The sequence below is a fragment of the Dama dama genome, chromosome 23, assembly GCF_033118175.1.
Source record: "Dama dama isolate Ldn47 chromosome 23, ASM3311817v1, whole genome shotgun sequence".
In the NCBI taxonomy this organism is placed as follows: domain Eukaryota; kingdom Metazoa; phylum Chordata; class Mammalia; order Artiodactyla; family Cervidae; genus Dama; species Dama dama.
The window spans coordinates 63,995,094-64,016,366 of NC_083703.1; the positions used below are offsets into that span (position 1 = coordinate 63,995,094).

Here is a 21,273-nt window from a genome sequence, read left to right on the forward strand (position 1 = left end):
TGAAAAGGCTTTCCTGTAGAGCTAGTCCTTGTTTCTGTGTTTATCATTATATCATCAGGATCTTTCTCATTTTTATTTTAGCCAACAATACTTCCCTAAAATACTGCCTCTAGAGACCCAATCTCTCCGTATGTATGTTATCAGAATTTTTCCTTGGTTATTTTACGTTCTGTTTATGTTTAGGTTTCACGCACCTGAAGTTGAGGTGCGGCCCTTCCCCCTTCTTAAATGAGTTCATGATCATCCTATTATTTAGACTGAGCACTGCTTTCTTTGTGAACTGAATTCTGCCCTTGGGGCATATGCTTTATTTGTGGAGCCAGGGATGGCTATGGTATTAAATGAGAAGCACCTGATAGACCCTCAGCGTTGATCCAGGAAATAAAATCCCAGTTTATAGCCTGTGTTGATGTTCTGAAATTGTCAGCATTATTTTTGTGATGCCATGTATTTTTAAATCCCACTTCCTAACCCTTTCAGACTTTTGTATGCTTGGACTAGACATTACTTATCTTAGAAGCTGACAGTGAAGAATTTATAACACATGTAAATTGTAGAGGCTGGAGAACAAAGAATGCTTTGGGTTCAGCGATATAGTCTAATAGGGCTTTTTATAGCTGGTTTACCCATCAAGTACAAAGCTGTCTTCTCATTTTCAGAGTTGCTATGAAAGAATACATAGAACATCAAGAAGCTTCTGTTGTTCAGTGCCTTATTCATCAGGTCAGGAAATGGTTTGATGTGTATTCAGGTTTGGTGTTCAGTAATTTCAGGATTGTTTATCATGTGATTTTTCAACAAAGTAAGAAATCAGCTCTGTAATCACAGTACATCTCATTAAGCACATGAGCCTTCAGTTTGCAAGTTTGAGGTTCCATCTTTGAAGTTTTGGTCTTCACAGCCTCTTCCAAGAAATGCTGGTATCAGCACTATATACTTAGAACAAACATAGAAATAAGTTTTTTTTTTTTCCTGGGTAAAACCATTTTGTTAACCTACCAAAGCACTTCATTTTGTTTTCTGGTTTGAGGTACAACCATTAAACATGGTTCACAAGAAAATACAATGACTATTCAACTACAATTACAGGAGTTTGAAGCCTCACTCATTGTTCATACAATACTTTTACGATTTCATACAACTGTACAGTCTATTTAAGCTACGTTTAAGTTTATTGCTAACCAAAAGACCAACATCAAAGACCTATAGAGTTTTGTAACAACAGAAGAATAACTTACGTTAGGAATACACTTTGCTTTAAAAACTACTTGACTAGTGATGTGTATGGTTTCCTTATTCTTTTAAGTTTTCTATCTACTTTATTTTATCTCATGTTAGCTTTTGATGGAGTTTTGTTTTTGTTTTGAAATGTTTTTAAGTTTTTATTTAGAAAGCCTACCTAGTAAAGTCACAGGACTACAAAATGTGTGAGCTGTAATCTAAGTGCACAAACTAAATATTTAAAATGTCAAAAAGTATTATTCAGATTTTTCATTGAAAAGAGAAACTGTTTGGATAAGACATTTAAAAATGATAAAAACCAAAGCACGCCAAAAAAGTTTTGGAATAAGACAAAACTACTCCAAAGCCTTAAATCTGTATATCTGAAAAGAAAAAAAAGGGAAATCTCCATGCCATCCCTAGCTTCATGCCACCATTCAATAAACATTGACCATGGGTAAGATGAGGGTGTCCTTAGCTGAGGTCAGTAACTCACCAGGGTTCTCAGACCTCAGACCCCTTGAAGAAGCCAGGCAGTGACTCTGTTCATGTTAGGTTTTTGAGAGAATCTCTGGCCCTGAAATCTGAACTTATATGGCAGTTAATAGATAAATATATACTCAGCTAGGCACTTATGATGTTAATTTTAGATTACAAAAGTTACTTAAGATTGTTGGTGTACAAGAAATTTATAAATTCTGTAAGTGTATTTAAAAATTTAAACTATCTGGAACATTAACTTACTTTTTAATTTATTATGTAGCTAGCTGTAGTGCTGTGGATGCTTCTTTTTGCCTCAGAGAGTTCTTAAAGTTGGTTCCATGTTTCCACACTGGAGGTGCCATGGCCAGCAAAGCCATTGTTACTCTCTAGGGTGTGTCACAAGATGCAGAGTCCATTTCCTATATTTTATATATTCCAGAAGTTTTGTTTCCATTTTAGGCTCAGCTGGTAGAGAAAGTAGCAGAGCTGTCAGGAGCAGATTGGTAACACTCAACCAATACGCTCCTTCTTTCCCAGCACCAGCCTTACCCCCACCTTCCACCCCCTACCCCAGTATCATCACTGCTACTTGAGATCATGGATTCAGTGCTGGAGAGAAGTTGAAAGATACCAAACACTACCTTGACAAGGCTGTATAATTTGGCCTAACACTCATTCTGCAATATCTTGCTTAAAGAAAAGTCCAAAAGATTTACATAAGTGTTGTTTGGAAAATAGACAACTTTCAAACCATAGGAATAAAAATAATTAAGCTTAATGGAGTTAAGCTTAATTTTTTTTAATTGCTAATTTTAAGGTAACCATGCTTTTTAAAAAGTGGGAATCCATTTTATAATAATGAATTCTTAAGTGTTCATTTTGAGACATCTTGGCCAAATTTAAAAGATTTAGACACTGGAAGAGACCTATCTTTTGAATAATTAATTTGTAATGGAGCAGAGAAAACAATAATTCAAAACAGCAGAACTAATGTTAATATTAAAATTTCAAAGCTACTTGGTTATTAAAAGAAAATTACATCTACACATCTTCTAAACTTAATGAGAAAGCTCAGAGAAGCAGAACAATTGCGTAGAATGGGTATAAGAGAACTAGGAGAATCCTAAAACAAAATGCAGGTGGGGAAACACACTGCTTCAGATACAGATACAGTAAATTAAAGAGTTGAGCCCTGCTGCCCAACTCTGGTGTAAAAAGTTACTATAGATATTTAGGATAGGAAACTGGTTGTATTAAACAGGATGTATTTTGGAATAATGTCTTCTCTAGTTGAGTAATACCTAGCATACAGCAAAGAAACAGGTTTTCCTGGTGACTCAGACGGTAAAGAATTCACCTGCAGTGCAGAAGACCCAGGTTTGATCCCTGGGTCAGGAAGATCCCCTGGAGAAGGGAATGGCTACCCTCTTAAGTATTTTTGCCTGGAGAATCCTGTGGACAGAGGAGCTTGGCGGGCTATAGTCCATGGGGTCACAAAGAGTCAGACATGACTCAGTGACTCAGCACATAACAAAGAAACAGTTAAGTTACATACCCCCATTATATTTTCAGAAATGAGATGGTGCAATATGAAAAAAAAATCTCTGAATGGAGATGTCAGTTTCCATCCTACATCAGCTAGCTAGAGTCTAGCTACTACTTAATTCTGAGATTAGGGGCAGATCACTTAGCCTATCTGAAAATCCTTATCTTTAAGATAAATGAAAACTACCTACTCTGTGGAACTGTTAAGGGAAGGAAATGGCAACCTATTCCAGTATTCTTGCCTGGAGAATCCCATGGATGGAGGATTCTGGTAGGCTACAGTCCATGGGGTCGCAAAGAGTTGGAAACGACTGAGCGACTTCACTTCATGCAAATTTAAAGCAGTTAATTATTCTTGCTGTTGTTGGTTAGGTTGAACAGAAAGGTTCTGTGGGCAGGATATTGTGAATTATATCTGTTTAGTTTCTAGGATAAAATGACATTTTTATAACTTGAGTAAGTATGTAGATTTAGTAGTGAAAGAATAAATTAAAACTTTAAAAGTTATGATTTAAAAACTACAAAATCAACAGTGCAGTGAAAAATGGCAATATCAGCTCATCTTAATTTGAGGAAGAAGACTATGCCAACTCTAACGCTTCACCTTTTTTTTTTTCTTCTGTTTTAAAGAGAAGAGAACGGACAGCAACGGTAGAGTATATTTTGTCAACCACAACACTCGTATTACACAATGGGAAGACCCCAGAAATCAAGGGTAAGAACTTGTAGTTGTTAATATACAGATAACCTCTTAAAGATTATACCGTATTTCCAACTCATTTATGAAAAAGATCAATTACATATTCTTTCCTCAAGGTCTTAATCACCCACATATTTTAGAAAGAGAAAAAAATATACTATTACATTTTTTCCCCCCAAATTACCTGTTTGTTATAAGACCAGCTTACTAATTCTAAAGCGGGGTTTTGCAAGCTGAGATCTCTCAGTAGAATTCAGGGAGTATGTGACTTAGCAGGGGGTAAAGACATGTTCGTGTGTGAAGGACCAAGGTCCAAACCTTTACCTGAAACTTGAGTGTTCTTTCCATTATGATTGTAGGTCACAACTATAGTAGAACTAACAATCCTAGGACTTTGCCACCAGTAGAAATCACAGATGTTTTTCTGCAGTTGTTGCAGAAATTTCAAAATACTGTTTACATACATCATTACAAGAACTTGCTGGTTAGTATGTCACTGAAGGGATACATTATTACAAGCTTGTCTTTTTAATATTTGCTATGTATATAAAATTGTCTGTGACATTGTGATACCGCATGTATTCATTCTCTAGAGCTGCTTTAACAGTACTACATATGGAGTGACTTGAACAACAGAAATTTGTCTTGTACATAGAAACATAGATTTTATATCATTTTATGTTGCTTTAAAATCTTATGTTTTTAAAAGAAATATTTATATAGGCCACACCAGCTGGTGGGGCTTTCCAGGTGGTGCTAGTGGTAAAGAGTCCACCTAAAATATAGGAGACGTAGGAGACACTGGTTCTATCCCTGGGTTGGGAATATCCTCTGGAGGAGGGCACAGCAACCCACTCTAGTATTCTTGCCTGGAGAATCCCATGGACAGAGGACCCTGGCGGGCTGCAGTCTGTGGGGTCACAAGCAATTGGACATGACCGAAGTGACTTAGCATGCAAGACATTAGCAACAAGAGGGGAGGTCTCCAGGGGTACTTTCACTTGAGACTGACTACAAATTTAGGGCATCTCCCCAGTGACTTTCCGGTTTAATACCTCACTAGAGAGACTTGAACTCATAGAAACTTTTTATACTCACAGCCACATTTGTTACTAGTAAAGTATATAAATTAGAACAATAGAAGGAAGAGATGTTTAGGGCAGAGCCTGGGAAGGGTTCCAGATAACCCAGAATTGATGTGGAATATAGTACGTGTTGATTATTACCAACCAGGGAATCGCACCTTTCTAGTATCCAGAGTTTTTTATTGGGGCTCCATCATGTACTGCCTGCAAAGCTAACCTTCCGTTTCCAGCTCTTCCCCAAAGATGGGCTAATACCTTTTAGTGTCTAGTTTATTCCAGAGGTCAGAGCTGATAATGGCATATATTCCCAAAGCCTCCTTCATAAACCACCTGATTGGCGGTCTGATGTTTGAAGACCCTAAGTTTCAAAGGGGCTTCAAAGTATCTTCAAACAGAGATACTCCTGACAGGCAGGATATTCCAGAGGCATAGAGATCTTTTCCCAGTAGCTGAGGGCAGAGGTCTGATCTCTATTTGGGTGTGATTAAATCTTCGTGTCTCACATAGGTCAGAGTTTTAAGAACCTCTATTTTAAAGGTATGCCTTAAATTTAAAATCTATTTCTGGGTACCAGCAGATCACATTTTATAGAGTTATAGTATTTAACTTTAAATATTTTTGGGACTTCCCTGGTGGTCCAGTGGATAGAATCCATCTGCCAGTACAGGGGACATGGGTTCAGTCCCTGGTCTGGGAAGATCCCACATGCTGCAGAGCAGCTAAGTTCGTGCACCACAACTGCTGAAACCCATGTGCTTAGAGCCCATGTTCCACAGTAACAGAAGCCACTGGAACGAGAAGCCTTTAGACCGCAACTAGAGAATAGCTCCCACTCAACACAGCTAGAGAAAGCCCATGTGCAGCAACAGAGAGCAGCCTAAATAAATAGAATACTTAACTTTCAACTTTAAAAATATGTATTTTCAGTTTCTTAAAAAGTAATAAGAATTTCATAGGTAACATTTTTAATTTTAAAATTCTATCACTAAGGATAGATTAGACCACATCACCTTTCTCTAATTTGCTATCATTTTTTGTTCCCCCTTGAACCTTTTAAAATTTCAGAGTGGAAATAAGAATCATATTTTTACAAGTAAACTAATGAGCCAGTTCTATCCAATTTGTTTTCAAGACAACTTGTTACTGATACTGTCTTGCAAATATGATTACAACAAATGAGAAGTGTTCTTAAAAGTTTTAGATAGTCTATTTGTCTGACATTTGCATGTAGTTCTGTGAATATAATTAAATGTTAACTTTTTGACGTGGTTCACAAAATATTGTTCTAGGCGGTAATTCTAAGCCTTTTGTTCTTCTGAAGTAAACTTGAGGAAAGTGACACTCCTGTCAGCAATAGTGGCTCTCTAAAACAGTGAGATTAGATGCCACCAACCCCTCCTTTTCCTCCTTTCTGATGTGAACTTGAACATTTCCATTGTTTCGTCATCTCACCAAACCCACCAGATGAGAAAATTGAAACTGGAGAATAGACAAAAATGAATTGGAAAATATGGATAAAACTTGAAACATTGAAGTTTAAAGAGCATAAGCAAGATCTTAAGACAGGTATTGAGTAAGTGGGTAGGCATACAGAAAGATTTGAGTTGCCTTAATAGGAATAGTAGAGATTCTGGACAAGGGGAAAGTCTTGACTTGGAAGTTTGGCACAATGTCTTGTGAAATGGTGAGTCTACTACACAGGGTTCATGGAAGGGACTTGGAGAGAGAATGCAGAGGTAAAACTGAAATGGAGCATAGAGGGTGCTGCATAGGGGCAAAGTGAGGGCCAAATGGGGGAGTTTAGATCTTGTATTTGGTTAGTGATGAATAGTGATACCACTTTAGAAGAGAATAGATTTGTTCAGATCTCTGTTTTGGTATTCTGTCAGCAATATGAAATGAGTCAAGGACCAGAGTAAGACTCAAAGCAGGAAAACCTTTTTAAGTGGCTATTTTGAAAGTTTAAAAGATAAATAGAGCCAGAGTAAGGAAATCAACCCTAAATATTCATTAGAAGGACTGAAGGCGGCAAAGGATGAGATGGTTAGATAGCATCACCGACCCAATGGATATGAGTTAGCAACCTCTGGGAGACAGTAAAAGACAGAGAAGCCTGGCGTGCTACAGTCCATGGGGTTGCAAAGTCAGACACAACTTACCGACTAAAGAACAGAACAACAACAAGGATGGTACTAGGGATTGAAAGCTGTGATGAATGAACATGAAGAGTTATAAGGCAGAATTGGTGGAGCTTGGTTACCATGAGATGTTTAGGCAGGTAGGTAATCCAGGCAGAGTAGATGGGAGAAGACTGGTTGATAGATCTGTTCACGTGTTTAACATGCTTGTAGGATTTTAGTAAACTGCTGGAAAATGCTAGACTAACTGGTTTTCTAGAAGATATCTACTGCATTTATGGGTATGTTTAGTTTCTGTACTTCGCAAACAAGGAACTCTTAAACATTTTTTATTTGTTTATATATTTTTCTGTGTTCTATATAGTCAATTAAATGAAAAGCCCTTACCTGAAGGCTGGGAAATGAGATTCACAGTAGATGGAATTCCGTATTTTGTGGACCACAATAGAAGAACAACCACCTATATAGATCCCCGCACCGGAAAATCTGCCTTGTAAGTTTTCTAAATGTTTTGATTAAAAGTAAAACTGATTCCTAAGATTTTTATGTAAAGATATCAATTACTGAAAAGTGCAGTTCTTACTATTTTTATCTGTTAACACAGCACTAAATGAGAGTGTTCAGAAATTATCATTACAGTACTGCTCACCAATTAATCCCTGATTTCTGATACCCGCTTTCTTTCATTTCTGTCACCTTTTAACTTGAAGGCTCCTTTATTTTTCTTTTTCATTTTTGAAAAGTAACTATGTTTGTTTAATGTGTTTTGTTTGGGTTTTTTGTATGTGTGGTCAAATAGACATAACAAAGCTGAACATTTTAGATGTACATCTTAGTGGCATTAAGTACATTTATTGTTGTGCAACCATCACCACTGTCCCATCTCTAATACTTTTTTTTTTATCATCCTATACTGATACTCTGTACTCAGTAAAGTCTTCAGTCTTGTTCTCCCCCAGTCCCTGATAACTACCATTCTACCTTCTATCCCTGTGATTTGACTAATCATATAATTTGTCCTTTGTGACTGGCTTCTTTCGCTTGGCATCATGTTTCCAAGGTTCATCCATGTTTTAGCTTTTATCAGAATTTCATTCCTTTTTAAGACTGAATAGCAATCCATTTTATGTGTTACCATATTTCGTGTATACATGTGGCTCATGGACATTTGAATTATTTCCACCTTTTGGCTATTGTGAATGATGCTGTGAACATGAATGTACAAATATCTCTTTAAGTCCTTGCTTTCAGTTCTTTTGTGTGTATACTCAGAATTGTTGAATCAAATGATAATTCTGTGTTTTTTTGAGGCATTGCCAGACTTTTCCACAGTGGGCATATTGTTCTAATGTTCTTACCAGTAGAGCACATGGGGTTCCAGGTTTTCCACATCAGTGCCAATAGTTGTTACTCTGTGTGTGTGTGTGTGTGTATGTGTGGTGGTGGTGTTCAGTTGCTAGGTCGTGTACAACTCTGCGACCCCATAGGCTACAGCATGCCAGGCTTCCCTGTCCTTCACCATCTCCTGGAGTTTGCTCACATCCATGTCCATTGAATCTGTGATGCTGTCTAATCATCTCGTCCTCTGCCACCTTCTTTGCCTTCAATCTTTCCTAGCATCAGGGTCTTTTCCAGTGAATCGGCTTTTACTATCAGGTGGCTGAAGTATTGGAGCTTCAGCATCAGCCCTTCCAGTGAATATTTAGGGTTGATTTTCTTTAGGATTGACTGGTTTGACCTCTTTGCTGTCCAAGGGACTCTCCAGAGTCTTCTCCAGCACGATTTGAAAGCATCAGTTCTTTGCTGCTCAGCCTTCTTTATGGTCCAGCTCTCACATCTGTACATGATGTGTATAATGCCATCCTAGTTAGTATGAAGTGGTATCTCATTGTATGATACCAAAATCAGCCAAAAACAGTATACGAAAATTATTGAGTAATATTTTTATGAACATAGATGTAAGCATCTTTACCAAAATAATGGCAAATTAAGTCCAGCAAGATATAGGAGGGATATTACACCATCATCATGTGGAGTCCCTCCTCCCCATGCAAGACTGATTGAATTTTGTATATTAAACCAATTTAATTCAGCACATTACTAGATTAAAGGAGAAAAAGCAATGTACAGAGTATACAAAATACAGTGCTAGTTTACTATAAACTTTCAGCTGCCTTAGAAACTTTCTTATCTGATAAATAGTATCTGTATAAGATTAATGGCAAAATACCTCTTACATCAGGAATAGGACAAGTATTTCTTCTGTCACTACTTCCAAATTCAACATTGTGTTGGTAGTCCTGTGAGATGGGAAAGAAATTAGATTGAAAGGAAAGAAGTAAAACTCTTTTTTCACACAGATCCCTGGTAACAAAATTGTCTGTATAAAAATCATATGGAATCTAGGGGATAGGGGAAAAAACTAAAACTAGCAAGTGAATTTAAGTGTTGCCAGATACAAAGTCAATATATAAAATCAATTGTATTTCTACATTGAACATTTAGAAAATGAAGTCAATAGTAGCTCAGGGAAAAAGCAAATAATCTTGTGGTGTGAAGTCCAGGCCTAGTTTGGAAGCCCATGGTATCATCAGTGATCTGAGCTTCTTTATTTCTGTCCTACCATGCTAGGCCATCATCTGTGTGAGAGTCACCTAATAGTTTGTGATAGCTGCTTGAAGCTTAGCTGTCATAGTCCCACTCTGAGCTGGGATATGGAGGAAGAACAAATTGGAAAGGGGGAAGAAAATCCCTTTCCAGCTATCCCAGCTGGAAAGAGCCTTCCTTCCTGGAAGTCGTATTCAATAGCACTTCCACTTAAGATCACTAGCCATAGTTAAGTCACACAGCCACACTGGGAAGTGTTGTTTTTATCCTAAGTAGCAGTCTGCCCAAGTAAATCTCAAGATTGTATTAAGGAGAAAGGAGAGTGAATTTGGGAGTAGATGCCTTTCTCAGACAAAACCTCCTTTACCTAGCCCTGTTATATTTGGCTGAATATAAGAGAGAATCTCAGAAACAGCAGCTTTAAAAAGATCAAAATGTATTTCTGTTTTCTTACTTAAAAGTAGTCGTGGGGAGTATTTAATTTTTAAGGTGGTTTTAGGAGTATGTTGTACTGGGACATTTTTGTATTTAACTACTAAGTACTTAGGGAGTGTGATGTTGTGTTTTCCTTCAGTATTTTATCTTACAAGCAGATTTATGTCATATTAACATTGTTCCTCAGAGACAATGGACCCCAGATAGCCTATGTACGGGACTTCAAGGCAAAGGTTCAGTATTTCCGTTTCTGGTGTCAGGTTAGTACCAGTACTGTATTTCCATACTCCTTTTATTATGTTGCTTACACAATCAGTGATTGTAGAATTAATTAATGTATAGACAAACAGGTAAAATATGGAAGGGTTGGGATTTTTCTATTTTTAGATTCAAGAAATAGATTTATCACTTAGGTAATTTATGGCTTCTCTTGTCCAGAAGAATAAATTTGAAACCATTTGAATAAGGAAGCATTGCTACTCATTTCGGTACTCATTATTTTCAAGTTGGAAAAGTCTTCAAATGAGTTAAAACTTTTTCTGGTATATAAATTGTAACCAGTTCCTTTCATATCTAGCATTTGATATGACTTTGATAGATCCATATGTATGTGTCATTTTGATAGATAGATTAGTACACATATGTGATTATATTCAGAGTATTTTTAACAGACATCAATTATTTTTAATATAAATGTTTAGTGAATTGGTGGTTTATTTATGGGTTCTCAATAAAATTAATGCACTAGTCCAAGTGTGACTGTGATGAATATTTTTAAATTTCAAATTTATAATTAATTGGTCCCATGTAAACCAAAAAAATTTGAATTAGCTTTTTGAAAATTTAAGTAAAAATTTGACTCATTAAGTTATCACTGGTGTGTAAAACATCTTGCTTTCTTCTGTTTTTTATATATCAGATGATCTATAATTAGCATGAATACTCACAAATGTATGGTTAAACATTATTAAATAAAAATTCATATTCATAGTCTACTTGTTACTGTAAATGAAAAAAAGTAAGTAAAACTTTATTCTTTTGGTTTTTTGATAGGCCATTTTAATGGTGAGAGTTGACTTAAGACATTCTTATATTTCAGCAACTGGCCATGCCACAGCACATAAAGATTACAGTGACAAGAAAAACATTGTTTGAGGATTCCTTTCAGCAGGTACTGTTTTATTCACTCAATGGTTTGCCCCCTGGCTTCTAACCCAAAACCTTTGGTGCTGGCAGTTTAATCTAAACACTTTGATGAAATCCTTGAATTTTTTAAGTCTAATTTCATCATCAGATTCCTTAGTACTTAAAATTTAGGAAAATGCAGATAGCTTTGTGTGTGTATTTTTTGTATATGTGTATGTTCTATGCTTTTGAAATGTCATAGTAATTTAATACTAGTTTCATGTTTTCATTTCTAAGCTCTGCATTTGATTTGAAATTGATATTTAAGTAAGAAAATAGGCTTTTGGTAGATAAACATCTGCCAAAGTTCCATATGAACAAAGTTCATATGAACATTGTTGGCTCCAGATAGAGAAAGAGGGAGAATTTATATTTATACTTCTGTATTACTTGCATTTTTATAATCATGTTTATTCTTATAATTTTAAGAGTTTTTTTATGTAGTAAAAAGTGTAATTGGTCACTGATGACAGTATCTAAAAACAATGTTCTTAGTAGTCGTCTCAAATGTTTTAGTTGTCTTTAGAACCTGAGTTAATTTACTACTTGGTTTATTTTACAACTTTGTTTACCAACCAAATGCAGCAAAGTATTAAGTGATTGGGCTTCCCTGGTAGTTCAATCAGTAAAGAATCCACCTGCAATACAGGAGTCACAGGAGTCTCAGGAGACGTGGGTTCGAATCCTGGGTTGGAAAGATCTCCTGGAGGAGGGCATGGCAACCCACTTGAGTATCCTTGCCTGGAGAATCCCATGGACAGAGCAGCCTGGCAGGCTACAGTCCATAGGGTTGCAAAGAGTTGGACATGACTGAAGCAACTGAATACGCACACAAACATTAAGTGATTGTTGTATGAAAATAACCAGTGGGAAAAATATCTCAGTTTGAAAACTTCCAGTTCATTCTTATTTTATGGACAGATGTGAATGTGATTCTTTATTTTCAAACTTTTATGATAATTTGGTAGCTACAGCTTCACAAAGTGCCAAGCTGCATGCAAACAGAAAAAAGATTGAGATAGTTGACAATGGCTGTCTGCTTACTTTCAGAAGCAGTTACATTCTTTACTAATGGAACCTGTTATTAACATTGAAGGGAAATACCTGCTAAGTAGGAGCAGATAGTTTTTTAGGAACAGAGCTTGACTAAGGCCACTTTAGGGAATTATGAGTCATTCTCTTAGTCTGATGTAAGGAAAGCTCCAAGGCCATTCTCTGGGACATTGTTGCCTCTCTGTTCTTCTCATGTTCGTAACCAGTATGTAGTCACTGAGTGGTCAATCCCTGGTGAGCCAGTTTCTTGGAACGTGGCTTGATGATAGCAGTGCTGAAAAGATGCAGACATGAGTAAATGTCCCTTTAGCATTTGACACCTGGAGACTTTTGCAGAATGACAGATCAGGTGATGCTAAAACAGTTTTTAAAAATTCTTACTCTAGACTGTACACCCATCCAATAAATGTGAAATAAAAACTTAAAAATGGGATTGCTTTGGAAGAGTGGCATATAACAAAAATAGCATCAGATTTTCTTCATAATGTTTGGATAAAGTTGTTTAAGGTAGTGTGTTTTTTGACATAGCAAAACTGTTTATGGGGGAAATGGCAGGAGAAACATTTCTTTTTTTCCTTCATATTGTGTGCTGGGTGTGCTAAGTCGCTTCAGTCATGTCTGACTCTTTGCGACCCTGCCAGGCTTCTCTGTCCTTGGGATTCTCCAGGCAAGAATACTAGTGTGGGTTTCCATGCCCTCCTCAAGGGGATATTCCCTACCCAGGGGTTGAACCCGTGTCTCTTACATCTCCTGCGTTGGCAGTCGGGTTCTTTACCACTAGCACCATCTGCAAAGCCCTCCTTCATATTAGACATTTGTTAAAGGGTATTATTTAAAGATATTTTTTACAGGGGAACAGCAAAAGAGATCAGGGACTATCCTACAGTTTGGGGAGCAGCCACAGGGACAAAGAATAACCAGAAGGACCAAGAAATGAACAAAAAAGATAATTTTAACTTATTTCCATTGATATATTTGTAGCCTATAGTATTTGTAGAACATTTGTCATAAGCATCAAATTATTTGTTTCATGTGGGATATGAATTCATGAAAGTATAGGAACTGAGAGATCCCTAGAATAAGCAGGTCACTTCCTGGGCCTCTCTAGATATTTAAATTTGATTGTTCATTCTTGTCCCTTCATAAAATAGAATCATTGTATGGACTTTCTTCTCTCTGTGTCATTTTTTTTTTTCTAAGAGTAATATTTATAATCTACATGCCCAATTTTGGGCAAGTATTTAAATACTTTTAAAAAAGAAGAGCCTGACTGACCTCTCCACTGTCGCTCAGTAATGTCACTGTCCTAAAAATGTGAAGGTGATCATATTAACTACTGTAGTAGAATACAAACTTTGAGCAGTTTTTCCAGTTTTCCACTGAGAATGAGTTTCCAAGGTAACTGTTCTCTCACAGCCGCTGTTTTTCTTTTCCAAGTTAGCCAATTAGCTATTATGTGTACCTTTTGGGTATAAAACAAACTGAAACCTGCCCAAACCAAATAAGGACCTAACCTCTGATCGTGGTCACAGTTACTCTGCTCTAAGCAAGTGAGAGAAGGAATTTTGTCAGTGGTAGGATCATTTAAAAGAAAATTATATATAAAGTATACAGAAATATAGATATGTGTAATTTATTAAATATTATGAAACTTTAATGTATTTTCTGTATGTGTGGAATTGACCAAACTGCAAACACCATTCTATGTCCTGAGGAATTTAAGTTACTTAAAATGAAGGAGATTTCTAACCCGGAAGTAAGTGATTAAGGTGTTTCTACTTTTACCAATTCTTTTATTTTTTTTGGTAGATAATGAGCTTCAGTCCTCAAGATCTGCGAAGACGTTTGTGGGTGATTTTTCCAGGAGAAGAAGGTTTAGATTATGGAGGTGTAGCAAGGTAGTGATAATATGAATACTCAGAACTTAGTTCCTTTCCTCCAAAGGTATCATTACACTTTGCTTGCAAGTATTTTCTCAATTTTCTATTTCAGGAAAATGAAATGTAGCAAGTTTTTGTACCTTTATTAAATGTTGCAGTTATAAAACTTCAAAAACCATTAATTCAACACTTCTCTCTCTAAGGTACTGCTAGTTGATTTCACCCACATCAGTCATTTATTCATCAGGATAATTCTATGAGAGAATTTTACAGGTAATAATGAGGTATAGAGACTCACCAGAGACACATAGCTAAGTTGTAGAGCCTGGATGCAAGTTTCACATCATCGAACTAGAAGCCAGTGTTCATTAGACTGCATCATATCTGTTCCATAGAATATACAAGGCCCTAGAGTGTTCAGGTCCCTTTCCCCAACACAGACTGCTGATAGAAATAGTAGTCATTCAGTTCCCAACTGAGTTTAATAAATATATATCTGTTTTTAGAGTATAAAAGGCTATATAAAACAGGACTTAAAATGTTAAATTCTCCTTTCTTAATGTTGAAGCTTCTAATCAAACTCTGGAAGACAGACTCAAGCAGCAAGTTGCTTTGCTTATTCCATAATGATATATCATACACGGTTAAAAATTTGCATATCAGTGGCCTTACAAAAAGCAAGGATTTCAAAGTCAAGATTGCATTTGAATCCTTTTTCTGTACTTATTAGTATGACTTGGGGCAACTACCTTCATCTGTATAAGAGTGATCATAACTGCTTCTCTGGGATTGCTGTAAAGTGTAGAAATATAGTTTATTAATATCCTACTTCAGACCCTGAGTCTTTGTGGAGTCACTAACTGGTCACTGCATTTTAGTGGTTTTTACTTAGGTTTTGTTTCAAACTTCATATTTCAAAATGTATGAAGTAATCACAGGTAAATAAAAATATGAGTAGAAACATTTAATTTTGTACAAAGTAAAGAGAATTCAGGAGGAGGATAATCATTCATTCCTAGCTAGAAAATTAATCAGTAGTATTAAGTATAAGCAGGATTACCACCAGAGGCCATAAATCAAAAGAAAAAGAAATCTCCGGCATGAATTGATAAACTTCCCCAGATTCACTCTGCCTACTGTTCTGCAAGATCCTCACCCCTGTTACATAGTAACTATAATCTTACATTAGTGTTGGTTGATACTTTCACAGCATTTGAATTAGAGCTTCTCAGTATATTTTTCTAATGAATGAGTAGCTCAAATTAAGTGTTTTATTGCCTCTGTGAAATTGGAAGTTTTTTCATATTTAAGAGAGCAGTAGCACTTAATGAGCATCACTGAGGGGCTTGGACATGGATGGAATAATGTTAGACTTGTTTCAGCGAATCTAACCACATGGGTCAGCAGTGAAGTTTAAACTTGCCTATGTTTAGTATTTCACTGATTCTAAGACTAAAATTTTCATATTTTAACATCTCTGAGACTGAGATGTGTATTACAGTTGGAAAATATTTTTAGTGGCTTATCAAATAATGTCTTTAAAGTCAACGATGTCTTAGAGTCTTTGAAATAAGCAGTGTGTAAATATCTTTGTAAAATGGATGGCGGTTTGTACAGAAGCTGTAAAAATCAATGTGAGACTAGAGAAATATCACCACCTGAGGAGTATAGATTCCTGAGAGCTTTATAGCACTGCTCTTTAATTTATTGGTATGATTACTTACAAGATTTTTCACCCTAAATTTTCTTTTGGTTTCAGAGAATGGTTCTTTCTTTTGTCACATGAGGTGTTGAACCCAATGTATTGCCTGTTTGAATATGCAGGGAAGGATAACTACTGCTTGCAGATAAACCCCGCTTCTTACATCAATCCAGATCACCTGAAATATTTTCGTTTTATTGGCAGGTTTATTGCTATGGTAAGTGAGCTGTGTTTGCTTTGCTAGTTCAGCTATACTAAAGCATTGTGCCTTTAACTTTCTCGTTTGAAATTTCCTCATCACTAAGACATGTCTTAAGATTGGGTTGTTATATCTTCCCTTTTCCCAGAAATATTGTGTAATAGATTGTATGATGGGGAGTTGGTTTTATTTGTCTTTTAACTGAAGAACTCATCTTAACATTCTGAAAATACAGTGACTATTATAAAATTATGGATTGTTTTCTTCTTGCATAGGCTCTGTTCCATGGGAAATTCATAGACACAGGTTTTTCTTTGCCATTCTATAAGCGTATCTTGAATAAACCAGTTGGACTGAAGGATTTAGAATCGATTGATCCAGAATTTTACAATTCTCTCATCTGGGTTAAGTAAGTTTGTTTCCTTTTAATTATCAAAATATAATCTGTATGTTTTCTTTTAAAAAAAAATTTATTTCTTTGACTTTGCTGGGTCTCAGTTGTGGCATATGGGATCTTTGATCTCCTTTGGGGCACGTGGGATCTTTTAGTTGCAGCATGTGGGATCTAGTTCCCCGGACCAGGGATTGAACCTGGGCCCCCTGCATTGAAGTCTTAGCCACTGGACCACCAGGGAAGTCTCTAGTCTGTATGCTTTCATTATAGTGTGTGTAATGTATTCAGACTGTAAGCATGTAATTGGTTTACTGAATTTACATGATTTATGTTAAATCTGTCTCATTATTCAGTATGATTATTTTTATAGAAATATACCCAAAAATCTTAGGCAAAATATGACTATTAGAGCATCATGTTCCAGCTTTGTTATTCTGATGTTACAGTTTAACAATAGTTATTGAAGAATATATTGCTTCCCAGGTGGCTCAGTGGTAAAGAATCCACATGCCTATGCAGGAAGACAAGGATTTGACCCCTGAGTTGGGAACATCCCCTGGAGAATGAATTGGCACCCCACTCCAGTATTCTTGCCTGGAGAATCCCATGGATAGAGGAGACTGGCAGGCTGTAGTCCATGATGTCACAAAAAAGTTGGACAAGACTTAGTGACTAAAACATTAATTACTAAAGAACATAGTCCTTTAGTTTTAAAAAGAACCTTAAATGATTGAATTTGTGTAACAGTGTTACTTTCATTTGGGCAGAGAAAACAATATTGAGGAGTGTGGTTTGGAAATGTATTTCTCCGTTGATAAAGAAATTTTAGGTGAAATCAAGAGTCATGATTTGAAACCCAATGGTGGCAATATTCTTGTAACAGAAGAAAATAAAGAGGAATATATCAGGTAAGAGAGAATGCTCTTTTTGGCGTAGTTTTTAACCTTTCTGTTGGACTATATATAGCACGTTGATAAATTGCTTAGTACTAGTATACAGTATTTCAAAAAGTATTATTTGCCTTTATACTAATTATTATGAGACCTGATTGTATGTTATTAAGGACATAATTCACCACTTCCTATCTTGTAAGTACATTGAGAGGAACAAATACTATAGGAGACATCACTTTATCTAGTTATAATCATGGAACTGGAATCTGATGATATTTAATTTGAGACTTGATGTTTGGGAAGGATTCAGTTATGTAGAAATAGAGCAAAAGCTATTGGAAGCCGTACATAGGATGGAAAGCACAGGCCACAAATTGTGATAGAGTTGCCGTAGTGTGTGGTGCTGTCAGGAAGCTCAGGATTAATAGCCCCGTGGCCATGTCCTGTGCTTCAGAAGCCAAGGAAAGTGAATCTTTAGACAATGTAGTGGCTAGTAAGTTATGATGACCCTTATAACAGAACTATGGCCCAATGGTAGATATAGAGGGCAGGTGACAAGAAATTAAGGACTAAGTTCAATAGACAGTATGAATTTCTTTGTGACAAGTCTGACAGCAAAGCACATGGTAGGATGGATTCTTGTGGAGGCAGCAGGGTAGAGGGACTACCATGAAGGTCAATTCAAACTGTAAGCCTTACAGAGAATTAATCTAGTGGATGTTAATGAGTTTCATCTCCCCTTTCTGGTATATTTCAGTGTAACCAGAAATATGGAGATTTATAAAATAATAGAAAAGAATTTTGAATGGATTTATAAAGTAATAGAAAAGAATTTTGAACAGATAGGCCTTTCAGTTTTTCTCCAGAAGTGGAAGTTTGAAGGGTAGAAGCAGTGTTGGATCACCCTTTTAAATACCAATTCTGTACCTACTATGCCGTCTAACATCATGGCATTGAAAACAATCTCAATTTTATATGCAGATGTTTTTGTGGGGAATATTGAAAGATCAGGTAAAATTTTTAAGTCAAATGATTTTCTTAGTGTATTCTCTTATGCTGTGCTTTCATACTTTTAGTCTCAAGTTATTAGTTCACTCACGTATTCTCAGCACCAGTTGATATGGGTGAGATTTCACGTAACTGCTGCTGCTTGAATTCCAGCTTCTTGGATCTCTTGCCTGTTTTTCTACTTTTCAAATACTAATATATCCTCTCCAGCTTTCTTGTGATTAATATTTGCATGGCATATCTTCCTCTATGCTTTATTTTCAATCCTTTGTCTTTCTGTTTAAAGTATGTTTCTTATAAGCAGAATATTCTTAGGTCTTACTATTTTTATCCAGTCTGATAATCTTTATTTTTAATTGTATTTAGTACTTCTAAGTTGAACGTTGTTACTGACATGATTGGACTTAAGTCTGCCACCTTGCTATTTGTTTCTCCTTTTTCCCAGTTTCTTTTGTTCCTCCTTTCCTGCCTTCCTTTGTATTACTGATTTCTAGTTTTCTTTTTGTATATCTTTGGTGTTTTTCCTCCCTATACCTCTTTAATTTCTTAATGATTGCTCTAATGAAAATATACATCCTTAACTTACCACTTTTAATTAATTTTATACTGCTACATTCATATATGTAACATTGTAATTTATAGCTAATATACTAATATAAGAGACTTATAATAGTATAATTTTATCTCACTTCAGCCATTTGTGCTGTTTTTATCATTGTATTTCTGTAATACTGAATACTATTCTGTATACTGAATAGTATTCTGTAATACTATTTTCTTGCTTTAAGAAATCAATATATTTTAAAAGAAATTACCACATTACCATTTCTAGTTTTCATTTCTTTCTACAGATACATTTTTTTCACCTGGGATCATTTCCCTTCAGCTTTAAAAATTTCCTTCACCATTTCTGTTTTTCTGTTAATGTGTGCTTGTTGGCAGTGAATTATCTCAGCTTTTATCCAAAAATACATGTATGTCACCTTCAGTATTTGAAGGATATTTTCACTCGATTTAGAATTCTAGGTTTGTAGTTTTTTGGTGGTTTTTTTGGTTTGTTTTTTAGCACTTTTTTCCAATGCTGTTATTCCATTATTGGCTTCTGTTTTTGATGATGTGAGCCATTGTTTTTATTTTCTGGATAAAGTGTATGCTTACTTCTCTGGTTTTTAAAAGATTTTGTTTTCTAAGCATTTTTACTCTGATATATCTAATTGTAATTGCTTTTATATTTATCCTTTCTGGCATTTTGTAAGCTTCTTGTGATTGATGCCATTTTAGCAGTTACGGAAAATGTTTGTGCTTTCTCTCTATAGATGTTCCTTTAGCTTTGGTTCCTTCTTTCATACTCCAGAGATTTTAGTTACATGTATATTTAACCTTTGATATTATCCCAGATGGTGTTTGTATTTTTTTCATTTTCTCTGTGATTCAGTTTGGGCCATTTTGATTGATCTGTCTTTGAATACAGTGCTCTTAGACTCATCCAATTAAATTTTCATTTCAGATATTCTTAAATTTCCTTTTGGTTCTTCAAGAGTTTCTGTGTTGAGAATCTTCATCTGTTCATACAGTTTATCCATTTTGTCCTCTAAATTGTTTAATACATTTTAATAGTTTTTTAAAAGTATTTACTAACTTCAGCATTGGGCTATCAGTTTTCCCAGTATTATTTATGGACTTTTTTCTCTTATGAGTCACATTTTTCAGTGTCTTTGCACTTGTATTCATTTTTTCATTGTGGCTAATACATGGCAGAGACTCTGAATTCTTTTTTTTTTTTTCCTTTGAAGTATATTTGTCAAAACTTTGTTTTGACAAAAAGTTAAGGACAGATCACATTCATTTTTGTGGATGCTTGCTAGAGCTACTCTATTTCCATTTTGCTTTTAATCCTAAAACATATTCTTTATTCCTTAGAACATGGTTCCATAGTCCTTACAGTGGAAAGCCCAGGTATTTTCCATGCAACTTGTGAGAATTAAACTTAAATTCTGTCTCCACTGCACTAGGTGACTGCCAGAATTTCTGCTTGGGTCTTTGACTCTCCAGTTGTTCACTGGACAGGGTTCCCTGGCATCTCATCATTTTCTCATGTGTATTTAGGAGTCAGTTAAGGATTTGAAGTGCAGATTTCAGAATTCCCTCTGTCTTTTTTCTTTCAGAGATTTTTCTGTAGCTGCTTTGGCAGCTTTAAGCTGGCAACCTTATGTCTCCTCAGCCCACTGATACTGTTGCTTTTAATTTGAGTTTCATTTCCCTGTGCTCTTTGTAAACTGGTCAGTGCCCTCAGAGGAAAAGTGTAGTAAACGTGGCTCTGTTCCAGTGTGCCAGCCTCCTTCAAGAATCTTGTCCCCACCAGTTTCTGCCTGCCTTTGGTTTCTCTCTGATGCCTTCAGACATGTGATATCTATAACTTGCCCAGTGTTTGGAATTACAATCACCAGGGAGGTTAGTCCAGTACAACCAACACTGCTATTTTCCAAAATTTCAGTTTAATAAACTTTAGAACTTTTGTTGTCTAAAATTGTCATCAAGTAATCAAATGCCTAAAATACGTGTTTGTTTGCTCATTAAAATCATTCTGTAACAAAGCAGAAAGTTTCTTATTTGATGTGATTTTGACTGTTCACATTGATATGTATCTTTGTAGATGAAAATTAGAAGAAAATTGAATCAGATACAGTCAGTATGTCAAAAAATTTGAGTCAGTCAGTAGAAGTTGAGCATTGAATATTTGATGTA

The 21,273-nt window shown here is 35.8% G+C and overlaps 1 protein-coding gene across 2 annotated transcripts in view; it reads left to right on the forward strand.

Moving 5' to 3' along the window:
• ITCH (itchy E3 ubiquitin protein ligase) overlaps positions 1 to 21,273 on the forward strand; it is a 95,787-nt gene that overhangs the window by 63,007 nt on the left and 11,507 nt on the right. For both annotated transcript variants that reach the window (XM_061127102.1, XM_061127103.1), the window contains exons 13-20: positions 3,880 to 3,964; positions 7,537 to 7,665; positions 10,402 to 10,474; positions 11,314 to 11,385; positions 14,262 to 14,350; positions 16,092 to 16,251; positions 16,509 to 16,642; positions 17,395 to 17,535. In XM_061127102.1, the coding sequence (XP_060983085.1) occupies positions 3,880 to 3,964; positions 7,537 to 7,665; positions 10,402 to 10,474; positions 11,314 to 11,385; positions 14,262 to 14,350; positions 16,092 to 16,251; positions 16,509 to 16,642; positions 17,395 to 17,535 (883 nt within the window). The remainder of the gene's footprint in view (positions 1 to 3,879; positions 3,965 to 7,536; positions 7,666 to 10,401; positions 10,475 to 11,313; positions 11,386 to 14,261; positions 14,351 to 16,091; positions 16,252 to 16,508; positions 16,643 to 17,394; positions 17,536 to 21,273) is intronic.